At 48.4% G+C, this 13,114-nt stretch overlaps 1 protein-coding gene across 9 annotated transcripts in view; it reads right to left on the bottom strand.

Moving 5' to 3' along the window:
* The window catches only part of FAM149A (family with sequence similarity 149 member A), a 68,632-nt gene that overhangs the window by 5,805 nt on the left and 49,713 nt on the right, over positions 1 to 13,114 (bottom strand). For 8 of the 9 annotated variants that reach the window (XM_073017784.1, XM_073017783.1, XM_073017781.1 and 5 more), the window contains 4 exons: positions 4,247 to 4,350; positions 3,559 to 3,768; positions 1,691 to 1,811; positions 58 to 186 (listed from right to left, as the gene is read on the bottom strand). In XM_073017784.1, coding sequence (XP_072873885.1) covers positions 58 to 186; positions 1,691 to 1,811; positions 3,559 to 3,768; positions 4,247 to 4,350 — 564 coding nt within the window. The remainder of the gene's footprint in view (positions 1 to 57; positions 187 to 1,690; positions 1,812 to 3,558; positions 3,769 to 4,246; positions 4,351 to 13,114) is intronic. The other variant, XM_073017786.1, reaches the window with a different exon arrangement.

The raw sequence follows: 13,114 nt of genomic DNA, 5'->3' as shown, positions 1-13,114 counted from the left end.
ATCTCATTTTTTTCAAATGTTTTTCAAAATTAAAGTTACAGTAAACAGAGAACCCACCCGGAACGTATGGGTTGTGCTGGGCCTTGACAGCTGTTCCAGGGTAGCAGTTCTTTCTCGAAGACGTGATCGTTCTATACCATCAGGCACGGCACTCGACACACGGTTTTGTAGATGCCTTCCTCTGTACTAAATGAAGGATAATATGTTCTTGTTTAAAATAAATGCAATCCTTAAAAACACAAAAGAAGATCTCCACATGCTCAATCATTCACTCATTTATTTGGAAACTTTTAGTTAGACATTACTAAGGATCAGGTCTCCTAAGGATAAATACCTGATGAAATATATTTTGATTATGTAACTGCACTATTAAACCTGATAAAATGATAGTGTCATAATAGGGAAAGAGAGATACAAAACCTTAATAGAAATGTAATTCTGCATTTGTAAAGTAGCAGGCTTTTCAAGGTGACGTTTGCTTTTTTTTTTTTTTTCCCCTGAGACAGAGTCTCCCTCTGTCACCCAGGCTGGAGTGCAATGGCGTGATCTCGGCTCACTACAATCTCGCTTCCTGGGTTCAAGCGATCCTCCTGCCTCAGCCTCCTGAGTAGCTGGGATTACAGGCATGCGCCACCATGTCTGAGTAATTTTTTTGTATTTTTAGTAGAGATGAGGTTTCACTATGTTGGCCAGGCTGGTCTCAAACTCTTGCCCTCGTGATTCACCCACCTTGGCTTCCCAAAGTGCTGGGATTACAGGCATGAGCCACTGCGTCCAGTCACCTTTTGTAAAATTATGTTATTCTAAGGTTAAACACGAACACTTTGCAACTCTTGCCTTCTGGGAATGGGTTCCAGTGCTGGGCTCAAGGTGGCACAGGGCACACAGGAGGAAACCTCGCTCCAGGCAGGGTTTTCCTCTCACTATGTCTTTATGTTCCTACAACTGGGGTCCTTCTGTGTTCTATAAAATGAACAGAGACAAGTGACTTGTGTGAGAGTGGAGGGAGGGGTGGCTGTAAACCTGAGGGCTGCCTGGCTCTGCATACGGACAGCAGCACACTCCCCCAGACCTGTGCGACTGCCTGGCTGAGGGGAGCTTCACTGCAGAAGGTATCACCCTCCACTGCAACAGACATGGCAGAGGTTAGCTGTAAAAATGAGACCTGATAAAAATACCAGGGTCATCATTGACTGAGCTCATAATTTCACATCAGGAATTATTTAACACCTCTGAGTTCATTTGGTCCTTCTAAGAATTCTTTAGAGGTAAGAATCATTAATCCCCTTTTACAGAGAACACTAAGGCTCAGGGAGATTAAAGTGACTTGTACCAAGTCATAGAAGAGAGTTTCTGTGGCGGGATCCACGTGGACCTGCCTGTCTCCTGACCAAATCTCATGCTCTCTTCTTTGCTCCACTATCCTGTCAGAGATTTCCTTGACACCTGGAATTTCTGATTTAGTTCAAGACATGCTTTTATTTCACAAAACGGTGAATTAAGCCTCTCACTCCCTGAAAATTCTCACAAGCCATTCATCTACTTTCTGGCAACAGATTATGCAGGTATTTGAATATGGCCACTCAGATCTTATGTTACTAGTTTCACTTGGAAGTGCCAAGGTTGTTTTTGTTTGTTTTCCAATATAGAACCTGAATGGTCCAGTGACATACAATGAAATGTGTCTTACAGAAACAAGGCGGCATCCAGGAACTGCCGTATTCTGCTCCCTGGTCTCCACGCCTATCGGGGGGAACCTGCTCCGTGATGTCTGAACCAGCGGCGAAACCATGTGGTCCACGCCAGTCGGCCTGCAACACAGCATCATGTCACTGAGCACCCAGGTACATGGATAACTGGCAAGTGACAGGAAATCTGCCAACAGCTGTGATGTTGATGCTTCTGTGTGATGGGCACACAGGAGGTCTTTCATTTCTGCTATTTGTGGTATTATCCTGGTGCTCCCCAGGGAACTTATAGCACTCTGATAACTGGGGGAAAATGTTATCTCGATACAAGTGGAAGACAGAGGATGGAGGGGAGAAGAGGCAGAGCTGGTGTGTAGGGGGGTCAGAGGGAAAGTGAGGCTGGCAGGTGAGAATTCTGGCAGGTGAGAATTCTGGCAGGTGAGAAGCCAGGGGACACAGGTGAGGTAGCATCACCAAAGGGGGAGGGCACTGGCCCCTCTGAAGCCACGGCTTCCCTCGTATGTGTAGAGCACAGCTGTGCACACAGAAAAACAGGCTGTCTGTGGGACTACAATTCCATGTGTAGGGAGAGCAATTGGGAAGAATGGTCTAAAAGGGCTCCTCAGGGTGGCAATAATCAAAAGAAAGCTGAAAAATCACCAGCTCACAGGGAGGGAGGGGTCAGAACACAGAGGGACTGGCACAATCGGAGGCATCTGAATGTATCTCAGTAGGAAACATAAAGGGTTTCTATCTGATGAAGGTGTGACGGGGGCCCAGGTAGGCTGGGGCAGGACAAAGCCTGCCATGTGCTGCTGGCTGGCACCGTGTGCTGCTGGCTGGCACCGTGTGCTGCTGACTGGCACCGTGTGCTGCTGACTGGCATGGGGGGAAGCGAGGCAGAGGAGGGAGAGGGCTCTCGAAGGAATCAGCACAGCAGACGCAACACAGCTGGAAACATCAGTCCCAAACTGTGAAAGAAACAGTCACCAGTTAAAAAGCTGGAGGGGGTTGCGACTGCATCTGGAAAAAGTCTGGGGGCCAGGGAAGTGTTGGCAGCCGCCCGCTCCTGAGCCCAGCTCCCGATAACCACTCGCCTGCAGGTCAGGGGTCCAGGGGGTGGTCCCTAAAGCCTGAGAGACTGTGGGTGTGTCCGGGTGGGCCTCTTCCTGGCAGGGATGATCTCTGGCAGGCTTGGCCTGTTTCCTGTCTCAGATTTGGCATACTATGAGTCCCAACCATATAAAGGTTTGTGGTAGGGAATAAGACCATAAATGTAATTCATTTACCTGGTGCTGATAACAAAGCGATCAATAAACATTAGCTGTTATTATCAATGTTTAAGTACTGGCTGATACTGGTAAGTTAGCTGGAGGGCAAGGGACAAACACCTTTCTAATGAGGCCATGACAGGATGTGCATCCCTGAGATCGAAAGCTTTACTGAAACTCCCACATAGACAGAAATGCATCCTTAAAGATAATCCAATAGGGACATAGTCCTTTTATTTTTATAGCATTTTATATACATTATTTTATTTAAACCTCCCCTTAAAAAGTATTAATTATGTAATTGAAAGGCATTAGCTAATTATTCATTTCACAGATGAGTCCACTGAAATCCACCCAAGGTCACCCCACCATCACACAGGCGAAACGAGCTGTGTGATGTCCTGACCTTGTGTCCTAGTATATAGCTTAAGCAGACCACTGGAGCAAGCAGAATGTTAAATACTCAATGAACTCATTAGAAAAGCGTCTATGTAAAACTGGATAGAGGATGATTTGTCCGGGATGATCCATGAGCCCTAACTGACAAGCGTCTAGGTCCTGCATGACCTTTAGTTTACTACGAGAGAAACGAGACTCACAGTTTTGTTCCCCGAAGAACTTCGTCACTATAGATGTTGGGGGTTTTGAGTCTCTGAGAATCTGAAGCAAGAGAAGGCAGCCTCCAGGGCACAGGTGTCTGCTTTGCAGAAGGTGGTAATCCATGAGTGTCTGAGGCCCGTCCCAGTCTGTGCCGTGCGGAGGAGGGAGCACCTGCCCCTCCACCCGAGGCTTTGTCCTCCTTCTCATTCCTGGGAAGGAAATCCTGTGAGCTACTCAGCTGCAAGTGCTGGGATAACAGGGAACGCACCTGTCTGTGCTCAGCTGAGCACTGACTGTCTAGAACAGTCTGGCACCTAGAACACACTCCTAAGCACTGGCTGCATGAATGAAAAGACCCATCATTTCCATTTCTGTTTCAAAGAAGCATCATCCACAGGAAGAGAGCTAAGGTCTTCACTGTTAGTAATCTAACAGCCAAGCCCACAAGATTCAGAATTTCAGGACTACATTCCCCTTCCCCATCTCTCCCAACCAAATACACGATAGTGACTGTCGTGTGGCTGGTACTGAAGGGTCTGTTTCTGCGTTTCCAGACGTGCTCAGGCACATCCGAAGCCGGGGATTCAGTGGGACCTTGGTGATCTCATGCCCCCTGCGATCTTCAGTGCTCCAGTGTTTGCAGCCCAGGGAAGAGGCTGGGTAACTACTACTGATTCTGATACGTACTGCGTTCTGTCGGCGAAACAGGTAGGTCTCCGCTGAAGCGGCTTTGCGTGAATTGTCATGACGCCATCCATGTCACTATAAAAACTGTTGGAGAAGCGATGAATCTGAGAACAGGAAAAAAAAAAAAAAATTACAAACGCCCAGTGCCGTTCCAATGACTGACGCTTGTCCGAAATCCGCAGGAAACACACAGCACACTCACCAGCTAACTGGAGGAAAACCTAATAAAGCGGAGATATTTTATAGAGATGTGGGCTGAGACATTAACAACGAACTGGTTAATTCCCCGACAGTAGGGACATTCAGCACACCTGGCCAAAAGTGGCCAGAAGTGAGGGAGAGGTTCCTGCACCTGGAGAGGGTAGCTGCACTGGGTAGAAACGCCACCAGCCCAGGGTGACCTGGCAGGGAGGCTGCAGGGAAGCAGAGCCGTGCTTCAGTCTCCCCCCAAGCTCTGAGATCCCAGAGGCTGGAGGGCAAGGAGCCCTGGTGTGGTCAACGTGTATCAGCCTCTGGTAACTCCAGGGTGAGGAAGACAGAGAGAGAACTGGGAGCAGCACAGGCCGGGCATCACGGCTCCTGGCTAGCCTGCTTGCCTGGACCTCTCCTCTCCTCCCCTCCATACTTGCCTGGGTTCTCTTCCCAGAAGCAGTGAGATGGCCTGGGCCCTGGAAAGCTTCCGTCTGAATCCCAGCTCTGACTGCTTCCTGATTTGTAATTCTCGAAAGCTTACTTTGTTCTTAGAGCTTTAATGGCCTCATCTTTACATTGGGGAAAAATCATACGTACTTCACAGAGCTATTGTGAGAATTAAATGAGATGACAGAAAGCGTGAGCTAAGGGCTAAGTAATTCTCAACTCCCTCTTCAGTCCTACAACATGACCAACTAGGATTTAAAATCATTTACCTAGATGACAGCTTGGCAGGTGCAGCAAACCACCATGGCACATGTATACCTGTGTAACAAACCTGCACAGTCTGTACATGTATCCCAGAACTTAAAGTAAAATTAAACATTTTTTTTTAAAGAATAATATTTAGATTCATGAGAACAGGATTTCTGGGACTGGAATTCTGTTCTAGTTCATGAACAGATGTGGCAACCACAGTCATACGCAGAGGAATAACTTAAGAGCTTTCATAATTACCACTAGAACATCTTGAGTATTTCAAAACAGGCTCTATTTTTACTCTGTTAACTTTGCTGTCCATTTATTTTTTAACACTTATCCAAACAGAGTAATTATAAAAACAAAACAGCTATTTTAAAAATGCCTCAGCTTCTAGAATTTCCGTATTTTCCACGTCTGTTTATTTTGCCTAATATTAAAAGGTTCATCCACTGCTCTTTTTGTGATATTCATGCTGCCTACTGTTTTAAAAGTGGGAAATGCTCTATTGAACTTGTCAGAGCAGTTTAAAGAGACCAAAAAAATACAATAAGCAGGGAGCAATTCTGAAAGTTTCTTTAGAACAGAAAGGCACAGAAGACTTCTTGTAAAGCCCTCACACGAGAGAGTGAAACAAACCTCTGAGGCGCTCTGTTCTCCCCACTGCCCCCTAAAGCACGGATTCTGTTCAGGCCTGTGGCCTTTCAGTCTCACAAAGATCGATGGTTTAGGTGCTCCTGTGCCAGGTGCACAGTTTTGCTTTTGCTTTGAAGAGCCTCCCTTCCTTTCTCATTTTAACAAATCACACCTATCATTTAGGGCTCGGTTCATATCTTACCCTACTCCGTGAAAATTATATTTTTCCTCTGACCCCCAGAGCACTTAGGATCCAAAACACATCTAATTATAAAATATATATAATCTGATTACAAAGTATTACATCTAATTTTAAAGTTACACAAAAATCTAATTATGAAGGATTATATATACTATTAATATATAATTAGCATCTGATTATAATAAAAGGTAACACTTATTGAATGCCCACTCTACACCACACACTATACGAAATGTTTTCTCTCCTTTAATTCTCACAGCTTCCTACCTCATAAATCAGGAAATTGAGGTTTTGAGAAACAGGGATTGATTTAAAATCATGGAGTATTAAATAAAGACATCAAGCTCAGAACTAGTAGTCTATATATGCAAGCTTCACTCTATTAGCTAGACTGCCTCCCGTGTGGGGAGGTGTGCATGTGTGTGTGGTGTGTGTATGTGGTGTGTGGTGTGTGTATGTGGTGTGTGGTGTGTCTAGTGTGTGTGTGTGTGAGTGGTGTGGTGTGTCTAGTGTGTGTGTGAGTGGTGTGGTGTGGTGTGTGTGTGTGAGTGGTGTGGTGTGTGTATGTGGTGTGTGTGTGTGTGAGTGGTGTGGTGTGTGTATGTGGTGTGTGGTGTGTCTAGTGTGTGTGTGTGTGAGTGGTGTGGTGTGGTGTGGTGTATGTGGTGTGTGGTGTGTCTAGTGTGTGTGTGTGTGAGTGGTGTGATGTGTGTATGTGGTGTGTGTGTGTGTGAGTGGTGTGGTGTGTGTATGTGGTGTGTGGTGTGTCTAGTGTGTGTGTGTGTGAGTGGTGTGGTGTGGTGTGTGTGTGTGAGTGGTGTGGTGTGTGTATGTGGTGTGTGGTGTGTCTAGTGTGTGTGTGTGTGAGTGGTGTGGTGTGGTGTGTGTATGTGGTGTGTGGTGTGTCTAGTGTGTGTGTGTGTGTGGTGTGGTGTGGTGTGTGTGTGTGAGTGGTGTGGTGTGTGTATGTGGTGTGTGGTGTGTCTAGTGTGTGTGTGTGTGTGAGTGGTGTGATGTGTGTATGTGGTGTGAGTGGTGTGATGTGTGTATGTGGTGTGTGTGTGTGAGTGGTGTGGTGTGTGTATGTGGTGTGTGGTGTGTCTAGTGTGTGTGTGTGTGTGAGTGGTGTGGTGTGGTGTGTGTGTGTGAGTGGTGTGATGTGTGTATGTGGTGTGTGTGTGTGTGTGAGTGGTGTGGTGTGTGTATGTGGTGTGTGTGTGTGAGTGGTGTGGTGTGTGTATGTGGTGTGATGTGTGTATGTGGTGTGTGTGTGTGAGTGGTGTGGTGTGTGTATGTGGTGTGTGGTGTGTCTAGTGTGTGTGTGTGTGTGTGTGAGTGGTGTGGTGTGGTGTGTGTGTGTGAGTGGTGTGATGTGTGTATGTGGTGTGTGTGTGTGTGTGAGTGGTGTGGTGTGTGTATGTGGTGTGTGTGTGTGTGAGTGGTGTGGTGTGTGTATGTGGTGTGTGGTGTGTCTAGTGTGTGTGTGTGTGTGAGTGGTGTGGTGTGTGTGTGTGTGTGTGTGAGTGGTGTGGTGTGGTGTGGTGTGTGTGTGAGTGGTGTGGTGTGTGTATGTGGTGTGTGTGTGTGTGTGAGTGGTGTGGTGTGTGTATGTGGTGTGTGTGTGTGGGAGTGGTGTGGTGTGTGTATGTGGTGTGTGGTGTGTCTAGTGTGTGTGTGTGTGTGAGTGGTGTGGTGTGTGTGTGTGTGTGTGTGAGTGGTGTGGTGTGGTGTGGTGTGTGTGTGTGAGTGGTGTGATGTGTGTATGTGGTGTGTGTGTGTGTGTGAGTGGTGTGGTGTGTGTATGTGGTGTGTGTGTGTGAGTGGTGTGTGTGTATGTGGTGTGTGGTGTGTCTAGTGTGTGTGTGTGTGTGAGTGGTGTGGTGTGGTGTGTGTATGTGGTGTGTGTGTGTGAGTGGTGTGATGTGTGTATGTGGTGTGTGTGTGTGTGTGAGTGGTGTGGTGTGTGTATGTGGTGTGTGTGTGTGTGAGTGGTGTGGTGTGTGTATGTGGTGTGTGGTGTGTCTAGTGTGTGTGTGTGTGTGAGTGGTGTGGTGTGGTGTGTGTATGTGGTGTGTGTGCGTGTGAGTGGTGTGGTGTGTGTATGTGGTGTGTGGTGTGTCTAGTGTGTGTGTGTGTGTGAGTGGTGTGGTGTGGTGTGTGTATGTGGTGTGTGGTGTGTCTAGTGTGTGTGTGTGTGAGTGGTGTGGTGTGGTGTGTGTGTGTGAGTGGTGTGGTGTATGTGGTGTGTGGTGTGTCTAGTGTTTGTGTGTGTGTGAGTGGTGTGATGTGTGTATGTGGTGTGTGTGTGTGAGTGGTGTGATGTGTGTATGTGGTGTGTGTGTGTGAGTGGTGTGGTGTGTGTATGTGGTGTGTGGTGTGTCTAGTGTGTGTGTGTGTGTGTGAGTGGTGTGGTGTGGTGTGTGTGTGTGAGTGGTGTGATGTGTGTATGTGGTGTGTGTGTGTGTGTGAGTGGTGTGGTGTGTGTATGTGGTGTGTGTGTGTGTGAGTGGTGTGATGTGTGTATGTGGTGTGTGTGTGTGAGTGGTGTGATGTGTGTATGTGGTGTGTGTGTGTGAGTGGTGTGGTGTGTGTATGTGGTGTGTGGTGTGTCTAGTGTGTGTGTGTGAGTGGTGTGGTGTGGTGTGTGTATGTGGTGTGTGGTGTGTCTAGTGTGTGTGTGTGTGAGTGGTGTGGTGTGGTGTGTGTGTGTGAGTGGTGTGGTGTGTGTATGTGGTGTGTGGTGTGTCTAGTGTGTGTGTGTGTGTGAGTGGTGTGATGTGTGTATGTGGTGTGTGTGTGTGAGTGGTGTGATGTGTGTATGTGGTGTGTGTGTGTGAGTGGTGTGGTGTGTGTATGTGGTGTGTGGTGTGTCTAGTGTGTGTGTGTGTGTGAGTGGTGTGGTGTGGTGTGTGTGTGTGAGTGGTGTGATGTGTGTATGTGGTGTGTGTGTGTGTGTGAGTGGTGTGGTGTGTGTATGTGGTGTGTGGTGTGTCTAGTGTGTGTGTGTGTGTGTGAGTGGTGTGATGTGTGTATGTGGTGTGTGTGTGTGAGTGGTGTGATGTGTGTATGTGGTGTGTGTGTGTGTGTGAGTGGTGTGGTGTGTGTATGTGGTGTGTGTGTGTGTGAGTGGTGTGATGTGTGTATGTGGTGTGTGTGTGTGAGTGGTGTGATGTGTGTATGTGGTGTGTGTGTGTGAGTGGTGTGGTGTGTGTATGTGGTGTGTGGTGTGTCTAGTGTGTGTGTGTGTGTGAGTGGTGTGGTGTGGTGTGTGTATGTGGTGTGTGGTGTGTCTAGTGTGTGTGTGTGTGAGTGGTGTGGTGTGGTGTGTGTGTGTGTGAGTGGTGTGGTGTGTGTATGTGGTGTGTGGTGTGTCTAGTGTGTGTGTGTGTGTGAGTGGTGTGATGTGTGTATGTGGTGTGTGTGTGTGAGTGGTGTGATGTGTGTATGTGGTGTGTGTGTGTGAGTGGTGTGGTGTGTGTATGTGGTGTGTGGTGTGTCTAGTGTGTGTGTGTGTGTGAGTGGTGTGGTGTGGTGTGTGTATGTGGTGTGTGGTGTGTCTAGTGTGTGTGTGTGTGAGTGGTGTGGTGTGGTGTGTGTGTGTGTGAGTGGTGTGGTGTGTGTATGTGGTGTGTGGTGTGTCTAGTGTGTGTGTGTGTGTGAGTGGTGTGATGTGTGTATGTGGTGTGTGTGTGTGAGTGGTGTGATGTGTGTATGTGGTGTGTGTGTGTGAGTGGTGTGGTGTGTGTATGTGGTGTGTGGTGTGTCTAGTGTGTGTGTGTGTGTGAGTGGTGTGGTGTGGTGTGTGTGTGTGAGTGGTGTGATGTGTGTATGTGGTGTGTGTGTGTGTGTGAGTGGTGTGGTGTGTGTATGTGGTGTGTGGTGTGTCTAGTGTGTGTGTGTGTGTGAGTGGTGTGGTGTGGTGTGTGTGTGTGAGTGGTGTGGTGTGGTGTGTGTATGTGGTGTGTGGTGTGTCTAGTGTGTGTGTGTGTGAGTGGTGTGGTGTGGTGTGTGTGAGTGGTGTGATGTGTGTATGTGGTGTGTGTGTGTGTGAGTGGTGTGATGTGTGTATGTGGTGTGTGTGTGTGAGTGGTGTGATGTGTGTATGTGGTGTGTGTGTGTGAGTGGTGTGGTGTGTGTATGTGGTGTGTGGTGTGTCTAGTGTGTGTGTGTGTGTGAGTGGTGTGGTGTGGTGTGTGTATGTGGTGTGTGGTGTGTCTAGTGTGTGTGTGTGTGAGTGGTGTGGTGTGGTGTGTGTATGTGGTGTGTGTGAGTGGTGTGATGTGTGTATGTGGTGTGGTGTGTGTGTGTGAGTGGTGTGATGTGTGTATGTGGTGTGGTGTGTGTGTGTGAGTGGTGTGGTGTGTGTATGTGGTGTGTGGTGTGTCTAGTGTGTGTGTGTGTGAGTGGTGTGGTGTGGTGTGTGTGAGTGGTGTGATGTGTGTATGTGGTGTGTGTGTGTGAGTGGTGTGATGTGTGTATGTGGTGTGTGTGTGTGAGTGGTGTGATGTGTGTATGTGGTGTGTGTGTGTGAGTGGTGTGGTGTGTGTATGTGGTGTGTGGTGTGTCTAGTGTGTGTGTGTGTGTGAGTGGTGTGGTGTGGTGTGTGTATGTGGTGTGTGGTGTGTCTAGTGTGTGTGTGTGTGAGTGGTGTGGTGTGGTGTGTGTGTGTGAGTGGTGTGGTGTGTGTATGTGGTGTGTGGTGTGTCTAGTGTGTGTGTGTGTGTGAGTGGTGTGGTGTGGTGTGTGTGTGTGAGTGGTGTGATGTGTGTATGTGGTGTGTGTGTGTGTGTGAGTGGTGTGGTGTGTGTATGTGGTGTGTGTGTGTGTGAGTGGTGTGGTGTGTGTATGTGGTGTGTGTGAGTGGTGTGATGTGTGTATGTGGTGTGGTGTGTGTGTGTGAGTGGTGTGGTGTGTGTATGTGGTGTGGTGTGTGTGTGTGAGTGGTGTGATGTGTGTATGTGGTGTGGTGTGTGTGTGTGAGTGGTGTGGTGTGTGTATGTGGTGTGGTGTGTGTGTGTGAGTGGTGTGGTGTGTGTATGTGGTGTGTGGTGTGTCTAGTGTGTGTGTGTGTGAGTGGTGTGGTGTGGTGTGTGTGAGTGGTGTGATGTGTGTATGTGGTGTGTGTGTGTGAGTGGTGTGATGTGTGTATGTGGTGTGTGTGTGTGAGTGGTGTGGTGTGTGTATGTGGTGTGTGGTGTGTCTAGTGTGTGTGTGTGTGTGAGTGGTGTGGTGTGGTGTGTGTGTGTGAGTGGTGTGATGTGTGTATGTGGTGTGTGTGTGTGTGTGAGTGGTGTGGTGTGTGTATGTGGTGTGTGGTGTGTCTAGTGTGTGTGTGTGTGTGAGTGGTGTGGTGTGGTGTGTGTGAGTGGTGTGATGTGTGTATGTGGTGTGTGTGTGTGTGAGTGGTGTGATGTGTGTATGTGGTGTGTGTGTGTGAGTGGTGTGATGTGTGTATGTGGTGTGTGTGTGTGAGTGGTGTGGTGTGTGTATGTGGTGTGTGGTGTGTCTAGTGTGTGTGTGTGTGTGAGTGGTGTGGTGTGGTGTGTGTATGTGGTGTGTGGTGTGTCTAGTGTGTGTGTGTGTGAGTGGTGTGGTGTGGTGTGTGTATGTGGTGTGTGTGAGTGGTGTGATGTGTGTATGTGGTGTGGTGTGTGTGTGTGAGTGGTGTGATGTGTGTATGTGGTGTGGTGTGTGTGTGTGAGTGGTGTGGTGTGTGTATGTGGTGTGTGGTGTGTCTAGTGTGTGTGTGTGTGAGTGGTGTGGTGTGGTGTGTGTGAGTGGTGTGATGTGTGTATGTGGTGTGTGTGTGTGAGTGGTGTGATGTGTGTATGTGGTGTGTGTGTGTGAGTGGTGTGATGTGTGTATGTGGTGTGTGTGTGTGAGTGGTGTGGTGTGTGTATGTGGTGTGTGGTGTGTCTAGTGTGTGTGTGTGTGTGAGTGGTGTGGTGTGGTGTGTGTATGTGGTGTGTGGTGTGTCTAGTGTGTGTGTGTGTGAGTGGTGTGGTGTGGTGTGTGTGAGTGGTGTGGTGTGTGTATGTGGTGTGTGGTGTGTCTAATGTGTGTGTGTGTGTGAGTGGTGTGGTGTGGTGTGTGTGTGTGAGTGGTGTGATGTGTGTATGTGGTGTGTGTGTGTGTGTGAGTGGTGTGGTGTGTGTATGTGGTGTGTGTGTGTGTGAGTGGTGTGGTGTGTGTATGTGGTGTGTGTGAGTGGTGTGATGTGTGTATGTGGTGTGGTGTGTGTGTGTGAGTGGTGTGGTGTGTGTATGTGGTGTGGTGTGTGTGTGTGAGTGGTGTGATGTGTGTATGTGGTGTGGTGTGTGTGTGTGAGTGGTGTGGTGTGTGTATGTGGTGTGGTGTGTGTGTGTGAGTGGTGTGGTGTGTGTATGTGGTGTGTGGTGTGTCTAGTGTGTGTGTGTGTGAGTGGTGTGGTGTGGTGTGTGTGAGTGGTGTGATGTGTGTATGTGGTGTGTGTGTGTGTGTGTGAGTGGTGTGGTGTGGTGTGTGTGTGTGAGTGGTGTGGTGTGGTGTGGTGTGTGTATGTGGTGTGTGGTGTGTCTAGTGTGTGTGTGTGTGAGTGGTGTGGTGTGGTGTGGTGTGTGTGTGTGAGTGGTGTGGTGTGTGTATGTGGTGTGTGTGTGTTGTTTGGCATGGCTGGACTCCCTCCAGCTATACTACAGATTCTGTGTAGCTCAGGACTAGGAATCCTGCCTTACCCGTGTACCCTGCTCCCCCACACAAGGCAGGCAGCGGAAACACCTCCTGGGCACCACGACAGGCCTCGCGTGAACAAGCGTGTCCTTTCCAGCCTCACCTGCGATCACATCTTCAATAAAAATGCAATTCAAGAAAAATGTATTAAGCGCTCAGTATGTGCTGGCCCCTGTGGGAGGAGCTCTCAGGTATTTCTATGATTTTATCCTCATGATAATCCCTTGGACAAGATAATCATCTCATTGTAAGCCAAGGACACTAAAGTTCAGAAAAGTTAAACACCACGTCCAGAAGAATACTCCTCACAGGCCTCTCGATTCCTAATCCCCGTTCTTGACACCATGCTGCGGTTCCCAGTTTCTTACCCCTAAGCTCAGCCCAGTCACGGTCCCCAAACAGGCCCCATCTTGTATTCATCCACGCCTTTG

This window comes from Chlorocebus sabaeus, chromosome 7 (genome assembly GCF_047675955.1).
Source record: "Chlorocebus sabaeus isolate Y175 chromosome 7, mChlSab1.0.hap1, whole genome shotgun sequence".
Lineage (NCBI taxonomy): Eukaryota > Metazoa > Chordata > Mammalia > Primates > Cercopithecidae > Chlorocebus > Chlorocebus sabaeus.
This window is presented reverse-complemented; position numbering and strand designations above follow the sequence as displayed.